Source organism: Poecilia reticulata, linkage group LG2, assembly GCF_000633615.1.
Source record: "Poecilia reticulata strain Guanapo linkage group LG2, Guppy_female_1.0+MT, whole genome shotgun sequence".
Lineage (NCBI taxonomy): Eukaryota > Metazoa > Chordata > Actinopteri > Cyprinodontiformes > Poeciliidae > Poecilia > Poecilia reticulata.
In genome coordinates this window covers 34,456,327-34,477,043 of record NC_024332.1, presented here as the reverse complement: position 1 = coordinate 34,477,043, position 20,717 = coordinate 34,456,327, and the positions used below count along the sequence as shown (strand labels likewise).

Sequence of the window (20,717 nt, the reverse complement as noted above, 5' to 3'; positions counted from 1 at the left end):
CTTAAAAATCTTGCAAGACTGTAGTTTAGCTTTTTTTTCCCACACCATATAATGAGGTACTAAAAGTGTCATTTTAGTGGCGCATTTTTTTTCAGTCGGAATCTTTTGCCCGTTTTAAATTGTAATAAAGATCATTTATTGGGAAATAAATAAATGATTCCCTCAGACTGAATTTTGATAGCAATAGAGATATGATACTGACCATATACAATCAACAGGTTTTCAAGTGCAACACAGCACAGGAACAGGACAGCAATGAAAGAATACAGCTAAAAGACGGAAACCTCTCATGCACACAGGCAACAAAAGAAACCATCAAAAACTACTTCCAAACCCAGAGCTTGGTGCCAGTCATTCCATTAGGAATTGAACTGGCAGATGTCTTTGCTTGGCTAGTGTGAATGTGGCAGGCACGGAAGAGGTTTGGATGATGATTACATTCACCGGGCAGTGACCTGAAAGGCTCTCTGCGTCAGTACTGAGAGGTTACAGAAGCGAAAAATGTATGGCCATGCATTAAAGGAGTCACCCAAGCAGTAAGACAAACACAGTGAGGCAAGCAATGTAGAAAAAAAGACGATTGGTAATTACCAAAGAAGGAAAGAGACCCTGATCAACCAGACTAATCATCATAACGATGACCTAATGTCTACCTCATTACAAACACTGTTCTGCCCATCCACACTGCTTACATAAGTGTTAGTACAGCATCAGGAGAGCGATAATAAGCATTAGCCTTGCATCTGTCCACCTACGCACACTTTTTTTTTTTTTTCCTCACACCATCTTCCTGTACACACATGACTCACGAGTGACTGGGAAAAGAGCATTTCACCATTTATGTATCCATCAAGTCATCGTCTGTATCCGGACAAGCGGATTCAGACAATGACTCTCTAGCAGTCACTGGGTGAGATTTGGGGAACACTGTGGACAGGTTGCCACAGAGACACACACAGGACAAACAACCATGCATGCACACACTCACATCTAGGGACATTTCTAGAGTAACTTATTAACCTAACAGTCGTGTTTTTAGACAGTGAGAGAATCCACACATGCATAGAAAACATGCAAAACTCCATGCAGAAAGACTTGGGATTCGAACCCAAGCAACAGTGTGAGGCCCCATTTACTACATTTAGGCAGGAAACTGAGAAAAATGTGCTTATTACAAAAGGAAATATTTTCCTTCATGTATCAAAGCTTTCTTACCCAAGCTGTCAGTCTGATTTTGTCCAAGTAATATACGTCCAAAATTAAAATACTTTGTTTGATTGGAATGGGCTATATATATAATACAATTTGCCAGATTTAGCAGGCAGCAGCTGTTGGCAATCATATGCTTTACCCTTAATGTAAAAAGTAAATATTCCACATTGACAGAAAAACTCTTGTTGCCAAGCTTCAAAGTATTCATTACAAAGATGGATGAAAGTGAGCATGGGCCGGTATGAGGTTCTCAAGATATAATGACTTGACTAAAACTACTACTTTTTCCTTGTATCATGGCAATTTACAAAAAAATAAAAAAAACATTTGGAGAAAGAAAAATGCAGAAAATTATTAAAATTATTGTGTGCAAGACAAAACTCCCTCCTACTTCACCAACATATTACATTTCATATTTCTGACTTCATATTTGTTGATGTTTGCGATATAGCAAAAATCTTAAACAAACTTAGTCAGGCCTCTGTCTCTTTAAGAAGCTCCTACTCTTTCCAATACCTTCACAACAGTGCTTGTTATTATGTCATTTACAACCATTATTAGGAGAATTGGAAGAAAAGTAGCCAACAAGACAACTTCAACAAGAAAAGACATGCATGCAACTTACAGAACGTTCCGTGAGGCACCGAGCTGCAGCAGCAGCTTAACAATGGCTGCATGTCCATTCCTCACAGCATCATGGAGCGGAGAATCATTTTCATAGCCAGGTGTGTTCAACAGGGCTCCCCTTGCGACCAAAACCTTCGCAGCTGCCAGGTGGCCCAGATTACATGCCTCATGCTGAAACAAGAGGCAAAACGGCTAGCGGTCATTCTGTGCAACTCATGCTCATTATTGTCCACTGTTATTTTCAAAAGAGATCTATTACCATAAATTCTGCAATGAAATCTGTTTGTTTTTCTTGTTTGTTTTTTTTTTCAAGTTTGCCGTTTGAGACAAAAATATATCCAAAAACACATCATGTCATTGTGAAAACAATGTTTACTTCTGAAAATTATGATTGTTTCGTTGTGAACGTCTAATAATACTGTATGTTTTGGTTGTTTTCAGATTTTACAGTTCAGTTAAAATGTTAACTGTCTGTTTTAGATAAAAAGACACAATAGGAAAAACATAGTACAGTAAATACTGAGAATGAATTGCATTACAATAGTTGATCTAGTACATTAAATTTGCCTTTCATCATTTCTTACCGCCCAACTGTTTCATGCAAACACAGGCTATTTCCAGTCTTTTTTTTTTTTTTTTTTTAGTCCTGGCCATCTGTACCAAACAAATGTTTGTCTTTTACCCACAGGAATTAAAATCCACGGATTTGTAAAGTGCACAGACAAAATCTGCTTCATTTTATTTGCTTAAGGCTCAACAATCCCAGAAAAACAGACACTTGTATTATCTTAGAAGACTAATAAAACAGAGTTATGAAAGTGGTGCTGAAACTAGAGAAGTGAAAAAGACACATCGGGGAGCAGAGGCTCACATAACTTCCAAGAAATATACAAGCAGTCAAATAATATTTCAAACTCAAAGCTGTATTGTAAGCATTTCAAAACATCAGCTGCAAACTGTCAGAGCTCAAATTGAACAAGTCTGAGGGGAGCTAGCAGTCACATTAAGGGATGTAATAAAGTCAGAGGCAAACACTGACATTTGTTCTCAAAGACAAAAAAAAAAAAAGCATGATAACCCAGGGAATAAGTGACAGCACTTCCAACTTTTCCTGTTGAAGCAGAACTGTGTAAAAGCACAAAGCACACACCTTTTAGGTCAGCCTTATAGTCAAACAATTGCAGCGATTACAGTAATTATCTTACCAAGGATACAACGCTCTGATAAAGTCACAGCAAAATAGCTGTGCTTCACATATATTTCCACAAGAAAAGACGGTTAAAATTGTACTCAGGCTTCCTTTTGTTTGGAGCTTAATATTCTCTCTCTTAACATGAATAGTGTAAAGGATTAGATGAAATCTAGTGCTGAATAAAAATGACAAGATTCCCCTGTGCTACAACTATCAAACAGAAAAAAATCTGACTTCTTGTCATAAGAAAAGCTAAAGCTTTGGTCGTTCCAGGCTGTTGTCAGAAACGTGTGCGGCCAACTTTTCTCGGGAGAACAGTGTGTATGGTTGAGCGATATGAACTTAGAATTTTTTGCAGTATTCTGTGCTACTATTATGATGAGATTAAAGATGGTAAAAAAAAAAAAAAAAGTTCTTGTTTTATTTTTGGTAACTGTATGGTTGTGACTGCATGACAAAGCATTTGTAGCACCAGAATTTTTATTTTTTATTTTTTTTTTATATTTGCATTTGAAAACAGCTTCTTCATTTACTAAAATGCACATTGCATTGTAAGTTTTTTTTTTACTTATTTACCATAAATAATTGAAACTTACAATGATAAAGATACATTAAAAATCTTATGATAAGAGTGACATTTTTCATGATAAATGCCCATGGTAAATGGGTGCAAATTCAGTACAAATGTTTTACACTTATGCAAATACAGTCATGTAAAATGTAAAAATTAGGACACCTAATTGAAAACTCGATTGTTTTCCAAACATAGGGATATTTCAGATCAAATTTAACAACACTGAAGAACAACATAAACAAAAGAAATGTATTTTGTGATGAGAACTAAATCTGGACACCAGCTCATTATCATAGATTCAACCATTTACACATGATAAGGATAATAAACTGGCTTGGTCCTGCTGCTACAAAGTCATGATTTTCCTACAATCCTTTATTCTGTTCTTGCCAAATAATGTCCACTTATTTTATTGTCCAAATAATTTAATTTCACTCATCTACCCAAAATAATGTTATTCACGATTGCTGGTTTTTGTCCATGTTTTCTGAAGTCAGGCCTTTGTGTTTATTTGTGTATCTCTTCACGTCCATCTCTACAGTTGCTTAGATTGATGCATGTAGACTCACCAGTGGTGTCCAGCCGGCGTTGTCTTTCAGGTTGGGGTCGGCTCCCTGATCCAGAAGTTCGTTGACAGAATCTACATCTCCCTGCAGGGTACGTATAGTAAACAACAATCCTGAGGTGAGAATCACAAAAATGTAACGTCAACCCATTTGAAAACAACAACGCCCGATGCCTGAGAACAAAAAGATCCCAGGTTTATCAATCAGCCTCCGCAGAGAGCCATTGATTCCCGTGTCAGCGATGCTGGGAGGGATTACAGCCATGTTCATGAGGATTACTGAACAGCAGAACATGCCTGTCCAATCACCCGAGCACGGATTTGGAAAGGATTGGGTTAGTCATTATGAAAGAATAAGTAAACCATAAAAAGGCCACATTACATTTCGTTTTTATCTCCTTAGGAGACGATTAACTTGAAATCTAGTTCCTTGGGTAAAGTTGCTCGCAATTTAGCTTTAGCAATGTGATCGGTAATAAACGTCTTCACCTTTATTGCAGCAAGGTGTAGAGGGGTCTCTCCTCTGTGGTTCCTCTTCATTACTGCAGGGCTGCCAGGGCTTGAACGGCCGAAAGATGACCGAGGACTGCACACGGGTTTATTGTGGCTGTCTGAAGACATGAGGGCTGCAACAGACGGACTACGCTGTTTACCTTCTCTCGGGCGCTTCTTTTTCTTTTCACTTGCGGGGCTTGCTAAAGTTAAACGCTCAGTGAAAGGTGAGGCTTTTCCACCAGGTGATTTTCTCCTTGGGCCCGGAGAAACCCTCTGTCTTTTTGGCGTTGTTTCCAAGGAGCAGTTTCTCTCCACTGTTTTGCTTCTTTTGGAGAGACTCTCCTGGGGAGACGCGTTTGTGTCTGTTTTGGAACCGTCATCTGGATTTGGGTTGTTTGTTGACGACATCTGACTGGCTGTGCTCTGACCATGCTGGCTGTGGTGACTCAGCACATTGATCTCGCCTCCCGAGAGACTTTCGTTTATTGTGCGGTTGGTCAAACTGAGTTCACGGACCTGCGAGGCTTCAGTCTGCGCCTCGTCAGTCGAGACAGAAGGGCTTAAGAAAGAAACCCTTTTACGTGACCCTCTTGCTCCGTCAGCACAGGATGGCTCTGGTCCAGATGAGGGATTCTGTTGGTCTGTAAGTCCCCACTGCTGGTTTATGGCCTCCAGCCTCTTCTTTTTCAAATTCTCTTTAGTCTGTCTACGTGTGGTACTGGTGCGCCCTTGAACCTGCCTTGTAGTATCAGTTTTCTTAGTTCTTTTCTTTCCTTTACTGTTTACGTTACTTTCATTTTGTGAAGACGAAGAGTCTTGGGAGGACGAAGTGAAATTAAACACTGAAAGGTCCCGGCACTGAGCTGCGGGGACTTTGGACTGAGCAGCAGGCTGTTCTTCAGAGGACTTCCTGTCTGGAGCAGTGACCTCTAAAGGCTTCTCGACCTTGCAGTGCACCTTTCGACTGCGAGGACTGAACCAGATCTTAAAGTTCTTCTTGTGTTTGAGGACTGCAGCCTCCGCCTGCGAACTGACCTCAGCAACAGAGTCTGAAATTAAATATACGAAAAGAATAAATAAATTAATTAAAAAAAAAAGCAGAAGTGATGCATTTTAATAAGAACAAAACAGCAATCCCATCCTTGTACAGTGCTCGCTACAAATTCTGAAAGTGAATTGTTTTCAGAAAGCCTTTTTCTCTGTGTGATAACGTTCTATTATGCACTTAAAAATTAAGACAATTACACCAACTTTTCATTTCGTTCAACTTTTTTCACACATTTGACAATACATTTACACTGCTTTGCAATAGTATTCATAAAAACAGCCACAATCATTCCAGAATTTTATTGGGAATTCATGTGATGTACAAAAAAAAAAAAAAAAAAAGGAAGCGCATCATTTTAAAGTGGAAGGCAAATGATCCATCAGCATCACGCTGCAGGGATTTATTGGTTCAGCGGCAACAGAAAAGCTGGTCAGATCTGATGGGAGCATGGATAGAGAGAAGAATACCCAGAAGAAAACTTGTTAGACAGGTGGATATTTCCCTTTGCACAGAACAGAAATTCTAAATACAGTCAGAGCTGCAGTGGAATGGTTTAGATCTAAGAATCCTCATGTGTTAAAAGTCAAGACAATAAATGTTCTGCTTAGAGGAATTAGCACAGAGCCAGGAGACAAAATACCCAAAAACCTTGAAACTGCAGTGAAAAGTCACTATGGCCGATACTATACCAGGAAAACATGTAACTGCAATACTATTTCTGAATAAAGTTGTAATTATTATGAATTATCCACTTTATCCTGATTATTTGACTGTATACAATTTTTTCACTGTGGAATGTGAGGCTTAGCATCTCAGGTTTATGAAGAATTACACATAATGTGATTTAAGGGCAACTGAAAACCGTCCAATAGGCTGAATATATACAGCTCTGGAATAAAATTAAAAAAAAACAAGAGACGACCGTACTGAACCCCCATTGAAAACCTCGTGGTTATTCCACCAAATATTGATTCCTGAACTCTTTCTGAGTTAAAACAGGAGTATCGTTTTTAAATATGAACTTGTTTTCTTTGCATTATTTAAAGTCTGAAAGCACTGCATCTTTTTCGTTATTTTGACCATTTCTCAATTTCTGCAAATAAATTATACATTTTTGCTTGGAATTTCGGAGACATGTCGTCAGCAGTTCATAGAATAAAAGAACAATGTTCATTTTACTCAAACAGAGTAAAATCAGAAAACTGACAATTTTGCAGTGGTGTCAATTTTTTTCCAAATCTGTACATTAATGGCTTGCAGAATGATGGTGCATGTGTCCCTTTAAATATGACATCCAACCAAATACTGCATCCTAACAGTCGTTTGCAACCACGATACACCAAACATTAATATTTCAATGGTGATTGTGATTTGATATATTGTGCAGATCACCTCAAAACCAGGCACTCTGCATTCACACTTTTCTAATATTTTTGGAAAACATGAATGCTTCTCCCTCCACTTGAATCACGCACCACTTCATATTTGCTAATTACACAAAATCCCATTAAGAAACAATGAAGCTTGTTGCTGTGATGTGATGTGGAAAATAAAAAAATATTTGGACCAACCAGCATGTTGCTGTGCATGCATTTTACCTGCTTGTTCCGTGGGATTAAGCAGGGACTCCAAGTCACTGAAGAGCTGTATGGTGCTGCTAAGCTGCCTGTTGATTTGGATGTCCTTCACCCACGCAGGGCTGAGACACACCGCGCAGCCGTCTCCTGCCCGGGGGCCAGCACAAGACCTGAGCAATAAGCCTTTCTTAGAATGGAGTCCTGCTTGCATTTCAGTACAAAGAAATACAGCGCATCTATTGATCCCCCCCCTCTTAGTCGTTTCAAAAAGGAAAGGTTTGTAGTTCACACCAACTTTGGATCTAAGCACATGGGATTTCTTCATTCATGTCAAACCTTATACTTTCAGTATTGGCATCATTTAATCTCTGCAGAGATTAGTCCGAATAAATTAAGTAATTTTCCACGCCTGAGGCAGGAAGAAGACGACTCCCACTGTGGCCATTTTCATGTGTCATAGCAGGAAAAGCAGACTGCTTTTTAAATACCTTTCAGGCATGCCAGTGTGCCCTGCCAGTAAGCCAGCATCCACGCATTCACAATCTTGGCAGCCTCACACTTAAATGCAACGAAGCAATCATTATCATTATTAGCTACACCTGTGTTCGGCAAATAAAAATTCCTGCCACGGTGAACGCCTGCCCGTAATAAGCATATCACAGCAGAACACCGTGAGGTTACATTACCTGCACAGCATATGCTCGCACATCCCCAGACACACCGGCTCCTCCATCAAATTTGAGCTGGGAAACAGGGAAAGGATTTATTAGTCTGTGCCGGCTTAACTCATTGCCACACAAAAAAAGTAATTGCAATGCAAGATGCTGTGGAGCGGTAATTAGGTTTTTGATCTTTACCATTTTGAGAGTATTAAAACCTAAATCCCTTTATCACGGAGAAAAAAAAAAAAAAAAACTAGATTCGATACAATCCACCCTTCACTAAAATCACACGAGGAAAACTAAAAACACACATAATCATTTGCAGGGACTTTGCATGGTGTTGCATGTTGCCCCCRTATGCATTTCTAACATCTCACGCCATTTCTCTGAAGCTTATTTTGCCTGGGGATTGTTTATTGAAATTCATCAGCTTCCTCATCCCTGGACTGCAGTGTGTACCATCAACTGTGAATTATTGTTCTCACAACATAAAGCTTAGCTTTGTTTATTTTTTCCTGCATGGTGGATGTGAAAAGTCTACACAGCCCTGTTAAAAAGACAGATTTTTAGTGACATAAAAACTGAGACCCAGAGAAATTAATGCAGAGTGCTTTTTACTTTAGCAGGGACTCCAACGTGTACAAGTATGTTGAGGAACAAGCCGTAATTCTTTAAGGGAAAATGTAAAAGTATGTGGTTGCCTAAGTACACTGCGGTTGAATTATGACCTGGGTCGTTGTTAAGGCACAGGAAGATGTTCCTCTTCATCTTCATCTTTCTTTTAGGAGTCTGAAACTTTTGCACCAACACTGACTGTTCATACCTTCGTCCAACTGAACAAAAACAGCCCCCAAAGCATGATGCTGCCATCACCATACTCTAATGTGGGTTTGAAATTATAAGAGCATGTGCACACTTACACAGCCGCAATAGTTGACCTTTATAATTTATATTTTTTCCCAAAAAAAAAAAAAATCTGTTTTTGACTATGAGTCAAATTAAAGCTGAAAACAGTTCTGAAATACTTTTCCTTGGTTTATTTTTTTTTTACATCATAAAAAGCTGGCATTTTAGCAGGGGTAAAATAGTCTTCAATATCTTGAATACTGATATGAAAATATTCTCAATAAATGTAATTACAAATGCACAATGGCGTCAGACACTCATACATCACCATGCCATGTTATGGTGGGAGAAACCACGTCAACGCATCTAGTTATACTCGAGGTTTTGTCTTTTTCTGTTGCGTGTAAACATTCAGGTTAAAATGACGTGGTTAAGACTCGTCGTGTATTAAAGCTAGACGTGATTGATCCTGTTATATTTATTCCCCTCGCAGGTATACACATCGTGAAACAGCTGTTTACGTTGCATTTTGCGTCGCTAAGCAGAGAAACGGTTCGGATTCGCTCCAACTTACCATTTGGAGCAAAGCAACAGTCGACGGAAGTTTGCAACCGCCTCTTTACTGTTCTTCCAGCCATCTGTTTGTAGCGGTGTGGTATTATCCATTTTTTTTTTTTTTTTTACAAAAGAGAATATTTCTACTACCGATTTGTTGTCGAACTCGTTTGCTCCAATCCTGCCTCTAAAAAACAAACTACTTCCTGGTTCTTTACATCTCCCGCCAATTATTTACGGAAGTGACTTAAGGGCCGTGACGTCAACTGAGACGCGCATGTCGTCTTAGGTGACGTTCCCTGCTGTTTGGAGATAATACAGACATGTAGGTGAATCAACAGTTCCGTACTATTTAGGCTAAAGGTGCCAGCAAGATATTTCTCAACTTGCACAAGCTTTGACACGTGACGGATTACATCACAGACTGGAATTGATTAATTAAAAAATAATTATTTGAAATCGTTACGACCTATGATGTAATAAAACTAAATGCTCCGATTAGGTTCAGACAATGTTTCCTGCAGAACTGCAGCATCATTAGCTGCTTCATCAAGCGGATATAATTATATTGATTTCAATAATACCAGTTAGCCACCTATGCATGCACAGGCCTCTTCAGCTGGTGGAGCTTAGATCACCATATGGACCAGACCATAGTTTTGCTAGAAGAAAAATCCACATATTTTGATAACTTTCAGAAATTCCTTTAAAAAAAATTCTACAATAGTAACAATTCTCGGTGGTGTGTAAACTCAGTGCAATGCATTGTTTTCACTAGTGATTCTACATAGCTTAATTCATTGCAGAATGTAATTTTGAACACTATAATGTAAAACAGCCAATGAAAATTGTACATTTCAAATCCCATATTCAAAACCAGCAGTTAATGGCAGAAATAAACTTGGTTCACCATTTCTTTTGCCCAAGATATAAAATTCTAACCTGGAATATATTATCAGAATATTTCAATATTCCAATTCCCATTCATGTGATATGTAAGAGTAAAAAGTTTTTTTGTAGACGTACAATGTAAACAAAAATATAAAATTACTTTATAAAGATAAATTAAACACATTGTGTTTATTATTGCAAAGTAGAAAACAAGCATTTAAACAACAGGGATTGTGTTGTGTATGTAATGTAAAAAAAAAATCGAATCAATCCCATTTACAAAAAAATTGGCTGGATAAAAATTAAATATTGAACAACTAAACACTTTTCAGATATATTGTTCTAAGTAAAAACCTCTGAGATCCCAGTAAGTCTGAAAGTAGCTTAAGCAATTCACAAAGATTACATTTCAAGATGTTAAATATCTATTTGCAAGCAAAGACTTGAAGGTTTATAGATTATTTGTCATCATCAAGCCTTCAGCACTGCAGCAAAGCCAGGCACACGCTATGGTGGAAATAATTGCATGGGCTCAGTCGAATCCCTTTTAAAAACGACTGTGGGTGAACACTTTTTTTTTTTTTGCTGAATCCAATTGATTCAAGATCTGAAAGCAGCACTGCAATTTTTGAGCCTGCACTGAAATAAGATAGACGAAGGCAAGGTAAAAAAAAAAAAAAAATGTCCCCAGAGTTTAACAAATCAGACCGTGAATACATATTGTATTGTACATCTGCTTTTTGTTCTCTTGGTTAAATGTGATGGAATAGAGTTTTTCATCAGGACACAGCTCATAAGCCTTTATTCGCAATTGTATGTGGATGTATAACTATATGAAGTATAGGTGACTTTCTATTTCTGAATATACCAGTGATGCAGAGCAATATATGAACTGGGGTAATATGTGCTGCCATCCAGATGACACATTTTCCAAGGAAACTTTTTGCTGTTTTTGCAAAAGGATGCAAAAAAAAACAAAAAACAATGTTACATTGGGTCTATTACAACAGCAGCCCTTAATAATGAGTGTGAGCATTTGTACATTTTAGATCTGCTGCTTTCCAGGTACTGGGTCTAGTTTTTATCATCGCAGTGCTTTCTGTTTATATTCACAGTATGTGGAACACAGGGTTGTAAACAATCAGTGCTCATGACCAAGAGCAATATATTGCAAAGGTCAGTGGAAACATTTCTGTGCATACATATAAAGAGAACACAAACAGTGTGAAAAAAGTACCATCCTTTCTCTGATACCTAGCTTCATTCTTAGTTTTTAAGATGTTTGTTTGTGTGCTAACATTTCGTTGTTGTTTAGCTAAAATGGATCCAAGCTAAATGGATTTACAGTGCAATCCTGGTCTTCACTAAGTTTTTTCTACCAGGTGACAGAACTTTATTGCACAGTGCCTTGCAAACGCATACAAAAGCAAATAGGGCTTTGTATGGCTTTCTTCTTCCAAGGTTTTCATCAAGGACAGATTTGGGGATCGCAGGGCAAATACTGGTCTTGTCGTCAGGTTCTCCCACCTGATCTGTGAATCTTTCCAACTCTTTCAGAATTACAATGGACCTCTTGGCTGCTTCTGTGACTGATGGCTTCCTTGCCCAGCCAACATTTGACAGCCATCTCGTTTTAGGTTTGCTGTTGTACTCCATTAGTAGAAATAAAACATATCATAAAGGAATGATGGAGTGAACAGTGAGCTGTTCAAAGGTGGGAATATTATTTTTCTTATAACCTAACCCTATCTTTATTTTCTCCACAACATTATGCTAAGAGAGCTCCTTGGTCTTAATGATGCCGTTTGGTAACTAATGTGCTCTAATAAATCTATACAGCCTTCAACTAACACTTGAGAAACCTTAAAGTGAAATAACAGGTGTAAACGATACTAATTACGCAAGTCCTAAAGTAATTGACTTTATTCAGGGTGTCACAGTTAAGGGGTGTTAAAATACGCATGTCCCCTTTTTCAGACTTATTTGTAAAACAACGTATTAAAGTTTTTCACTTCTTAATCATGGACTATTTTTTGTTGGCCTATCATCAATTTAAATGAAATGCAGACAAGTTTGTGGATGCAACTTAACTAAGTGTGAAATACCTCAAAGGGATTTATTTATTTTACAAGACAGTATGCCTCTCACACCTAAGCAACACAGTATAATAGAATGATAATGATATGGATCAAAAGCGATGAATCAGAATGTAGAATCAAAAGAAAATGCATCACATGTATTGCAACAGCACTTGAAAAATTGTTTTATTTTGATTACAAAAAGTAAATACATTCAAGATTAAGGTTAGATGGTCCAAGAGCAGGAGAGACTATTTAGTATTCACTACAGCCACTCCAATAATGAGCGGCGTGTTAAGGAGTAGAGCAAATCTGCACATTGAGTTTGTAGTAGAGGTATTTTCTTTTCACTTGTAACTAGTACTTACAATAATATGTACTTACATTTGAAAATTTGATGATGAGTAAGATTCATTTGACACAATCAAAGCATACCAGCATTATGGTCAGTTGAAGATAATAATTGAGGAATATTGAAAATTTGCTCCAGTAGCCCAGCCACAAAGAAAACAATTAAATCTCATAAATATTAAAATCTAGCAAATTAGGAAAGAAAACAGTAAATAGACACAAGATCGATCTATCTTCATTTGTTCATCTGTGCAAGTAATAATTTGGTAAAGATAATTTCATTTACCCTGCTTTTGATCATACTTTGAACATACTACAGGTATTTATATGTCTATATTGGGTAAATGAACCTTCATTCCAGCCAGTCAGCTCTATGTCTCAACAGCCTTAATGGAACCCAGGTCTTCAAAGTCGTCTTCACCGTGAATTGGGATGGTTTCCATGCCAATATTTCCCATGGCAAAATTGATGAAGACCTGTGGGGATTCAGTAACAATGTAAGATGGAAGGCAAAGTAAAAAGTAATAATTTCTTCTGAGGAAAACTGTAACATTTTGCTTATCGTCTGGTCAGCTTCACAGCCCAACCCCCCTCGTTTTCTTCCATCTATGGTGTCTTCCAATCCCAGAGCCCCAAAGGGTTTAGAGTAGTTGAAGAATATCAGCTTTGGCTGCATATAAAGCTCATGGATTCTCTTCCAAACTCATATTCCATTTATTTTCCCTCAGGCATACCCTCTGTCAGTTTTCCTCTGACTCTTTTAAACTTTCTATGCTCTGTCTTTCCCTCCCACTCAGCTTTCTTCTGTCCCTGCTTCCCCTACCACCCGGCCGTTCTTTCTCTCATCTCATGTCCCTTTTTTCTGTCCCCCGCCACCATCTCCCCAACACCACAAAGTGACACAGTACTTCCTTCCCGCTCACTCTCTCTCTCTTTCTCTCTCTGTTTATGTTCTGTCTCTTTTTCCTCACCTCATCCAGTGTGGTCTGGCTCACAGAGAAGTGTTTGATCCGCAGAGCATGCTTGTTGGACTCAAGCTGGCTGAAGATGTCAGCAACCCCACCAGGAGCATTTGGTACGTGGTATTCCACCATGGCAGAGTGCTGGTCCTGTGCGTTGAGAAAGAAAGCAGAGTTTGTGTTTAAGGTTGGTGAAAACATTAAACTCCCAGTGAAACCAAAAGTAGTGTACTGAACATTAGACATAAAGATATTTGCTTCGGGAGAAAATCGACATTCTTTGATAGCCAATCCACAATAAGCTATATACAAACTGAATGTCAAGAACAAACCTGGAGCATTTTACATTTCTAGATTTTTAGCAAAACAAATCTCACACTTTTGGAAATCAGTAAACTTAACAGACCAATAGCACTTAAAAAACAGCTCAAATTATTTTTAAGCCTGCTGTAAATAGTCGTGTCATTGTCATTTAGAATGAATCCACATTAGTTTGCCTCCAAAGGTAACTAGTAGGCATACTGGTTAATGGACCAAGGTGCCTGTATAACACCTAAGGATTTTGTAATGGCTTATACAGGCACTTTTTTTTCATTGTCACGTTTGCGTTGAATAGTTTTTTTACAGAGTAAGTCAATACATTTTTTAAACAGCAAATAGCAGTTGGAGGGAGTGCGCCATCAATGATCCTCCTGTTTGAAACACATTCTGAGAACAGAAAATGAAATGCAGACAATACAGATGTTCAAAATAACTATATATTTACATTCTGTCAGGTAGCTGATTTAACCCGACACCTTCTAAGGGTTACGTTCTCAGTAAGTGTTTCACTCAAGAACATCACTGGTGGTGCATTGCCTCCAAGTTCCATCTCATGTTTAATAGTCACTGGCTTGTGGTTTTAATAACCACTAAATGCAAACTTAGTGATTTGAAGCTTCAAAAAAACAGCATTTGCATAAACCACTAATTTGTCTGATTGGATCTTGGCCCCTCTCAAACTGGGCATTAGCTTCAGCATCAGGGGCCAGCTAATCTGGGTTTAAACTGAATGAAGATGGGAAAATAATCAATTTAAGACCATATAAGTTTTACTGATCAATATAGTAATGCTAATAGTGTTTTAGGGCTGCATGTAATTAAAGATGCGGCAACCTTCTGAACCTATCATTCTGTTTGGAATATGTTTAGAATGTGAAAACACAAATTTTCAACGGTTGGAAAGCATTTAGAAGCTAAGGAGTTATGAATGTCCTTCAGGATTTAAAAAAAAGTTTTTAACACAAACAGGAAGAATTACATCTAAACCCACATCCATGTTTATGCAACAGCTTGTTGACACTTAGTTTTTCACACTAAACAAAGTAGAATGTCAGAATGAAGTTGTCAGAATAGKAGAGAGAGAGGAAAAAAAAAAGATTTACTGCCGCCGGCTATACACAGCGACTGTGCCATGTAATTACAGTGACACTGTCAGACATTACTTGGCAATATTTTAACTCCTCTTCTGTCTGTGTTTATAATGCTGGGTTATGGTAAGTTTATGGTTGATAGATTTCAATTAATTTCACAAACAAATGAAGTTTCATCCAAATCAGAAGTTATGTTCAGAATTATTTTGCATTAACACAAGTAACCTCTGACTGAGGAAAGACTAAAGCACAATTTTTGTTTTTTTTTTATTTTATTTTATAATACTGTTTTAGCTTAGGACTGTAATGGACTTGGAAGGGTAACAGAACTTTTTATTTTTTATTTTTTCCTGGCAACATAATTTCCAATTAATGCTTTCATAGATTTTTATGTGAAACAGAAATAAAAGTTTGCTTTTATAGAAATTAAATATTGTAATAAAATATGTTTTAGAACATTAKGTGCAATTTGTTTGTAYAAATATGTCACAAAAATAGTATTATGAAGTTGTCCAAAAATATACATATCACTGATTCAGTCCTGTAAGATTAGACAATATTTTTAATACAACTATCTACATAATTAAACAGCAAAAAACTGCACAATTTCACCAGACCTTTAAGCTGCTAAAATTTTAAGTTAAAATGTCTCTTCAATATGTTAACAAGGGAGAGGAACACATTGACTTAAAAGACTCTACTTTATTTCATAATCGTGTCAGATCTACTATTTTTCTTTACAACAAACATAAACAAATGTCTCGCCACATTTATTAGAGCGTGCTACAGTCTTTCACCTYAACTCTGTTAAGTACTTTTGACTCCTTTGATGACTTGACAAAGCTCACCTTGAGAAACGTGGTGGGGAACTTGCGCTGCATGAAAGCAGTGATTTCCTCTGCGTCGCACGAAGGCTTGGACAAGTACATCTTCACAGTRAACCCGCTGCCAAACCTGCACAAAAGATTTTTTTATTTTTTTTACAAACATTAAACTGTTATTACATATCTGAGGCAGACGTGTGGGTGAGGAAGAGAGCGGAGGTGTGTTGAAGGATGAGTAGAGGTCACTAACCTGTTCTTGATGTGCTGCAGGGAGCCCAGGCATCGGAACTGACCTTTCACCATGATGGCAAGACGGCTGCAGAGAGCCTCACACTCCTCCATGCTGAGATCCGGAGACAAGGGGAGAAAGATAAAAGGTCATGCAAGGACCATTCAAACTTAGAAAAATTAGACTTAAATRTTATTATTTCATTTGCAAAACACTAGGAAAGAGAGGAAAAACACAAAACATATGGTGCTACACTGCTATCCAACTTGTTTGTCCACTTTGATTTATTTTATTTTTTTTAATCTTTACTCCTACTAATAAAAAGGCAAAGTATAGATGTTAGTCAGCTGAAATTAGAATTTACTTCTTACCTGTGAGAGGTTAGAACCACTGCACATTTGCCCCTCACTTCCTCTGAGATGATCTTCCATAGATGACGCTTGGTGCGTGGATCCATGCCAGAGCTTGGCTCATCCTGGGAAGATGAAATGAGTCAGTGAAGAAGARGAGTGCATTGATATTAGTATTAGTGATGCAGTGAAACTTCACCTTTATCCTATCGATGAACCCACTGCTTTAATCACCACCATGTTGTGGTAACAATGCTGTGTTACCACAACACAGTGCATTAAAATGAATGCAGTGTGAATAAAATATTACTAAGGTTTCCCTCAGAATGCATCAGCACGGCATTGAAAAGGTAAAGATTTAAAACGCTATTAAAAAAAAAAAAGAGTTGTATTCTCTCTAAGAGATCAAGACATGTAATTCCTTCAAGGTTGGAGACAATAAKACTTTCAGCAGAAAACAATAAGCCTGAGCAAAGTACATCAAAGTTGCTCAGTTTGATCATTTTGAGCATCTGTTTATTATGAAACATGATGGAGCATTGGGARCCTTTTTGAAATTTCAGAAGTAAGTTATAAGGAAATTGTTGTTTTCACAATGCTAATCGCGTACATAAAACAGCAAAGACAGCTTAAATGCTAATTCTACAATCATTTTGTTTTAGTTTTAAAAYCATAAAAAGTCCATGTTTTACAGTAGATTATATCTTGTCTTACATCTTCTGGTATCATAGTTTGTAAATCAGAATCAGGCTAATATCRGTATGGAGGAGTCTTTACAAAACTTGACAAAAATTGCAGAACAATAACTGGATTGTGACAGAGCACCAGGAGGAGTTTACAAAATTTTGATTTACTTATGCTAAAGCCAAGAAAGATATGCAGAGACTGAAAGAATAATTTCATAATAATCTAAGGGATCATGACAAATGCAATGTGCAAACATCAAATTTACTTCAAGGACCATTAAAAACATCTATAATCAACTAGGTTGATATTATCATTCTGGTGACCATTGAGGAAAATAATTAGCCAGGTGGGCTTGTATAGACAGGTGCATCCTCCTTACCAGTAGCAGGATTTGTGGATGTCCGATGAGMGCAAGAGCAGTGGAGAGCTTTCTGCGGGTTCCACAGCTGTATCCATCTGTGATGATGTCTTTGTAGTAATTCAGCTCTAGCCTCTTCAGAAGGTAGTTCACCACCTATAARGGAAGGAAGCATGCAGGRGATTAAACGAGGGATGATCAGGATAACTAGWACCATAGGTTTGTCCCCTTCAACATCATAATTCTTTGTCCCTGTAACATTTCAAACTCAAAAGTGACTGATTATTTATAGAACTGAAAGTTACATTTACAAGTAAAAGTCTTGCCAGTGGTCTACACATGCTCTTCATTGGCAACTTCAAAGATTTTTAGAAAAATAACTGAGTGCTCATGTTTGAATTTAATACAGATTGTCTCTAATTCCTTTTTTGCCACTTAGCATGATAACGTCTTACCCCACCAAGCTCGAAAGTTGGTTTTGGAATCCTTCCCTTAACTCATCCAAACATTGGATTTGTTGTAACGACAAAATAGCTCAATCTTCGTCTTGTCTGAGCACAAAACATGTGAGRGAGACACATATATAAGAGTTGCAACCTAATTAGAACCTCAAACTCAAAACTCAAATCAACAATTTTTCTAAAAGGCTTCCTTAGTCTTCCRACTCCAGATCTGTTGAAAGTTTGCTGAAAATACTTTAAAATCGGCTCCATGMCAGGAGACTAATCAATTYAAACAAGCTCTAGTATTTATGATAAAAAAAATAATGGACAAACATCCTGCCAAATAGTACACCAGAATCTTGTTGATGGCTATAAAAAGTGTGTGTGTGTGTGTGTGCAGTTTCTCTGCTACTTGCTGAGAGACATTCATCTGGAAGTATATATTTGAGCCTTTATGAATCATTTTAACACTGACTGGATGAAAACGTCTACAAAAAAAAGGTCACATTGTTTAAAAAAATAAAGAAATAAATCAACTGGCAAAATCAKTCCTCCCTGGAAAATGTACGTGTTGGGTGTATGTAAACTTCTGGTTGTAGCTGTATGGTATTTCCAACATGGAAAACCAAAAGCCATTCAATTGTTAACTAAAGCAGATCTAAACCAACAGCCTGAAAGTTGATTTCGTACCCATTTAATCCACCAAATGGACGCTCTCAGCGGAGGTCCAAAAAGCCACCACTGCTTTGAGCGTATACTCAGCAGGGAAATGTGGATTTACAAGGACAAAGAGCAAACAGTGGCCTGCCCCTCACTGGGAACWTGATATTAATGGTCTTACAGTAATTGCTTTCTCCTATTCTGTCCACTACAGCAACACAGTAAATTACACAAGGTGTCTATCAGCTCTGCTCGCATGCATATTTAATATTGTTTGCACTACAATGATGACATTACATGGTGACTTTACTCTATCAAAAACTGGCAGCAGTCCTAAGGCAGCAGGAACCGATGCAGGAAAATCCATTTGGTGCATGTCAGTAAATTCTTTTTTGCAAAGGAACAAGTCAACAAAGCAGAATGATACCTAACGATTAGAGGCGCTTAAAAAAATATCTCCACTGTTTTCYTTTTATCAATCGCATGAAACTGTGAGCTCTGATACCAGTGTGCTTTAAAAAAAAAAAGCTTGAGGTCATTTCCAATTAAACTATGGTCATTTCCTCACCAGCTGGAGAGTTGGGAAAGCAGATCAATAGAGCAAGCTAATGCAATAGATACCTCAGTTGGCTTAGCTTTTCTACTTTTCCTTTGTAAGAGGATTTCAGCTGTAACTCTTGTTTTTTTTCCCCCCCTCTGTTTGGTTCACTGGCCCAGGTAGTTGAACAATGTCTACAAAATTAAGTAGTTGCGAAAACTACTCAGTATTCATCTACCGAGTCTGGATGACTAGTAGCTGCAGCTTATTACATTCCTGCCAGGATCAGATCAAAATTTGTTGTGTTTTCATGTTCTCTCATAAAAGCCACTCTCCAGCACCTTTGATGTAACAACTCATTAAGCCGACAAAACCATGTCAATGTGAAATGACCCCATTAAGGTTTGTCTCATTATCCACAGCAAGGGGACTGTCAGCAGGAGACATCATCAAGAGAAATTCTATATATAACTTCATCTTGGTGAATTAGGCTGACACTGCCGWTGTGGCTATTACAACCATTGTTGTCATTAGCCTGATCAGATGAAGGCGAAGGGCTTGCGACAACAGCGGCGACAGTGATTAGTGTCAGACGTCTATTTCTGCGCTTCATTGTCTMTCCGTGTGTCTGTGTGTCTGAGTATACTTGCTGATGTTGTCTCTGGTTCWGTTGATAACATGACTGAGTGTGTCAGAGACAATCAATGTTTTTTAGTTTCTGTGGAAAATGGAGCGCAGGAAGAGAAAGGGAGGCAGATTTTTTTTTTTTTTTCGGCGTGTAATCCAGATTTGTCATGACAACTGCCGCGCCAGCTGTCAGTACTTGTGAGAAATGATAGCACRTTTTAGCAGACTACCAAAAGTAAAAAAAAGCGATAAACATATCTTACGTTGTATGCGAAGACAACTTTTTGGCCTCTTTTAGCTTTGAGCTATGACATCATCCCAGAACGTCACCTCAGTCAACCTCAGCTAGATCAATGTTAGCTTTTAGAGATTTATTGCTTTGTTCTCTGTACTAATGAAATGATGGTGAGGTCACACAAAGATGTGCTTATTCTGTGTGGTCAGTGAGGTGGGCTATAAAAAGATTAATGAGTTAGGAAAGCATGAGTCATGAAACATGACTGATTGAATCTCTCTTTTAACCTGACTGGATGACCGTGCTTATTTACACTGAACTCACAAACCCCTTCAGTTAAGTGGCACAGATTTTCAGCTGTATTTTGGTATTTCCATGGAGATAAGCCTCACAATTACAAAGTGTATCTACTGTAAATGCAGTGGTAATAAATACACTTATTCAATTTCTGTATTAATCAAATGATGCAAAGATTATATTATCTAAACACCTGAGTAATTTAATCTGAGGGGATATTGGTTCAGATCATTGAAAATATTTAATCATCTTACTTAGTCCCTAAAGGAAACAGATTTTAAGTCATATTTTATTATGGGACTGTACCAGATAAGCATGTCGTAGTATGTGATTTTCATTAAATGATAACATCTGGTAAAAATACTAGTGTCAATGTATTTACACAAAAAATTATTTTTTTAAATTTTTTTTTTATCATGAGCAAA

At 37.6% G+C, this 20,717-nt stretch overlaps 2 protein-coding genes across 3 annotated transcripts in view; both read right to left on the bottom strand.

Moving 5' to 3' along the window:
- The window catches only part of bard1 (BRCA1 associated RING domain 1), a 28,479-nt gene extending 18,879 nt beyond the window's left edge, over window positions 1-9,600 (bottom strand). The window contains exons 1-6 of one of the 2 annotated variants that reach the window (XM_017302353.1): window positions 9,373-9,600; window positions 7,977-8,033; window positions 7,312-7,460; window positions 4,660-5,714; window positions 4,175-4,255; window positions 1,838-2,010 (exon numbers count right to left, since the gene is read on the bottom strand). In XM_017302353.1, coding sequence (XP_017157842.1) covers window positions 1,838-2,010; window positions 4,175-4,255; window positions 4,660-5,714; window positions 7,312-7,460; window positions 7,977-8,033; window positions 9,373-9,464 — 1,607 coding nt within the window. In that variant the 5' untranslated portion in view covers window positions 9,465-9,600. The remainder of the gene's footprint in view (window positions 1-1,837; window positions 2,011-4,174; window positions 4,256-4,659; window positions 5,715-7,311; window positions 7,461-7,976; window positions 8,034-9,372) is intronic. The other variant, XM_008403882.2, reaches the window with a different exon arrangement.
- A 2,879-nt stretch (window positions 9,601-12,479) lies between these two features.
- Window positions 12,480-20,717, bottom strand: part of abca12 (ATP-binding cassette, sub-family A (ABC1), member 12) — a 67,039-nt gene continuing 58,801 nt past the window's right edge. The window contains exons 66-71 of the mRNA XM_008403885.1: window positions 17,514-17,648; window positions 16,469-16,572; window positions 16,119-16,211; window positions 15,893-15,998; window positions 13,645-13,782; window positions 12,480-13,149 (exon numbers count right to left, since the gene is read on the bottom strand). Coding sequence (XP_008402107.1) covers window positions 13,045-13,149; window positions 13,645-13,782; window positions 15,893-15,998; window positions 16,119-16,211; window positions 16,469-16,572; window positions 17,514-17,648 — 681 coding nt within the window. The 3' untranslated portion in view covers window positions 12,480-13,044. The remainder of the gene's footprint in view (window positions 13,150-13,644; window positions 13,783-15,892; window positions 15,999-16,118; window positions 16,212-16,468; window positions 16,573-17,513; window positions 17,649-20,717) is intronic.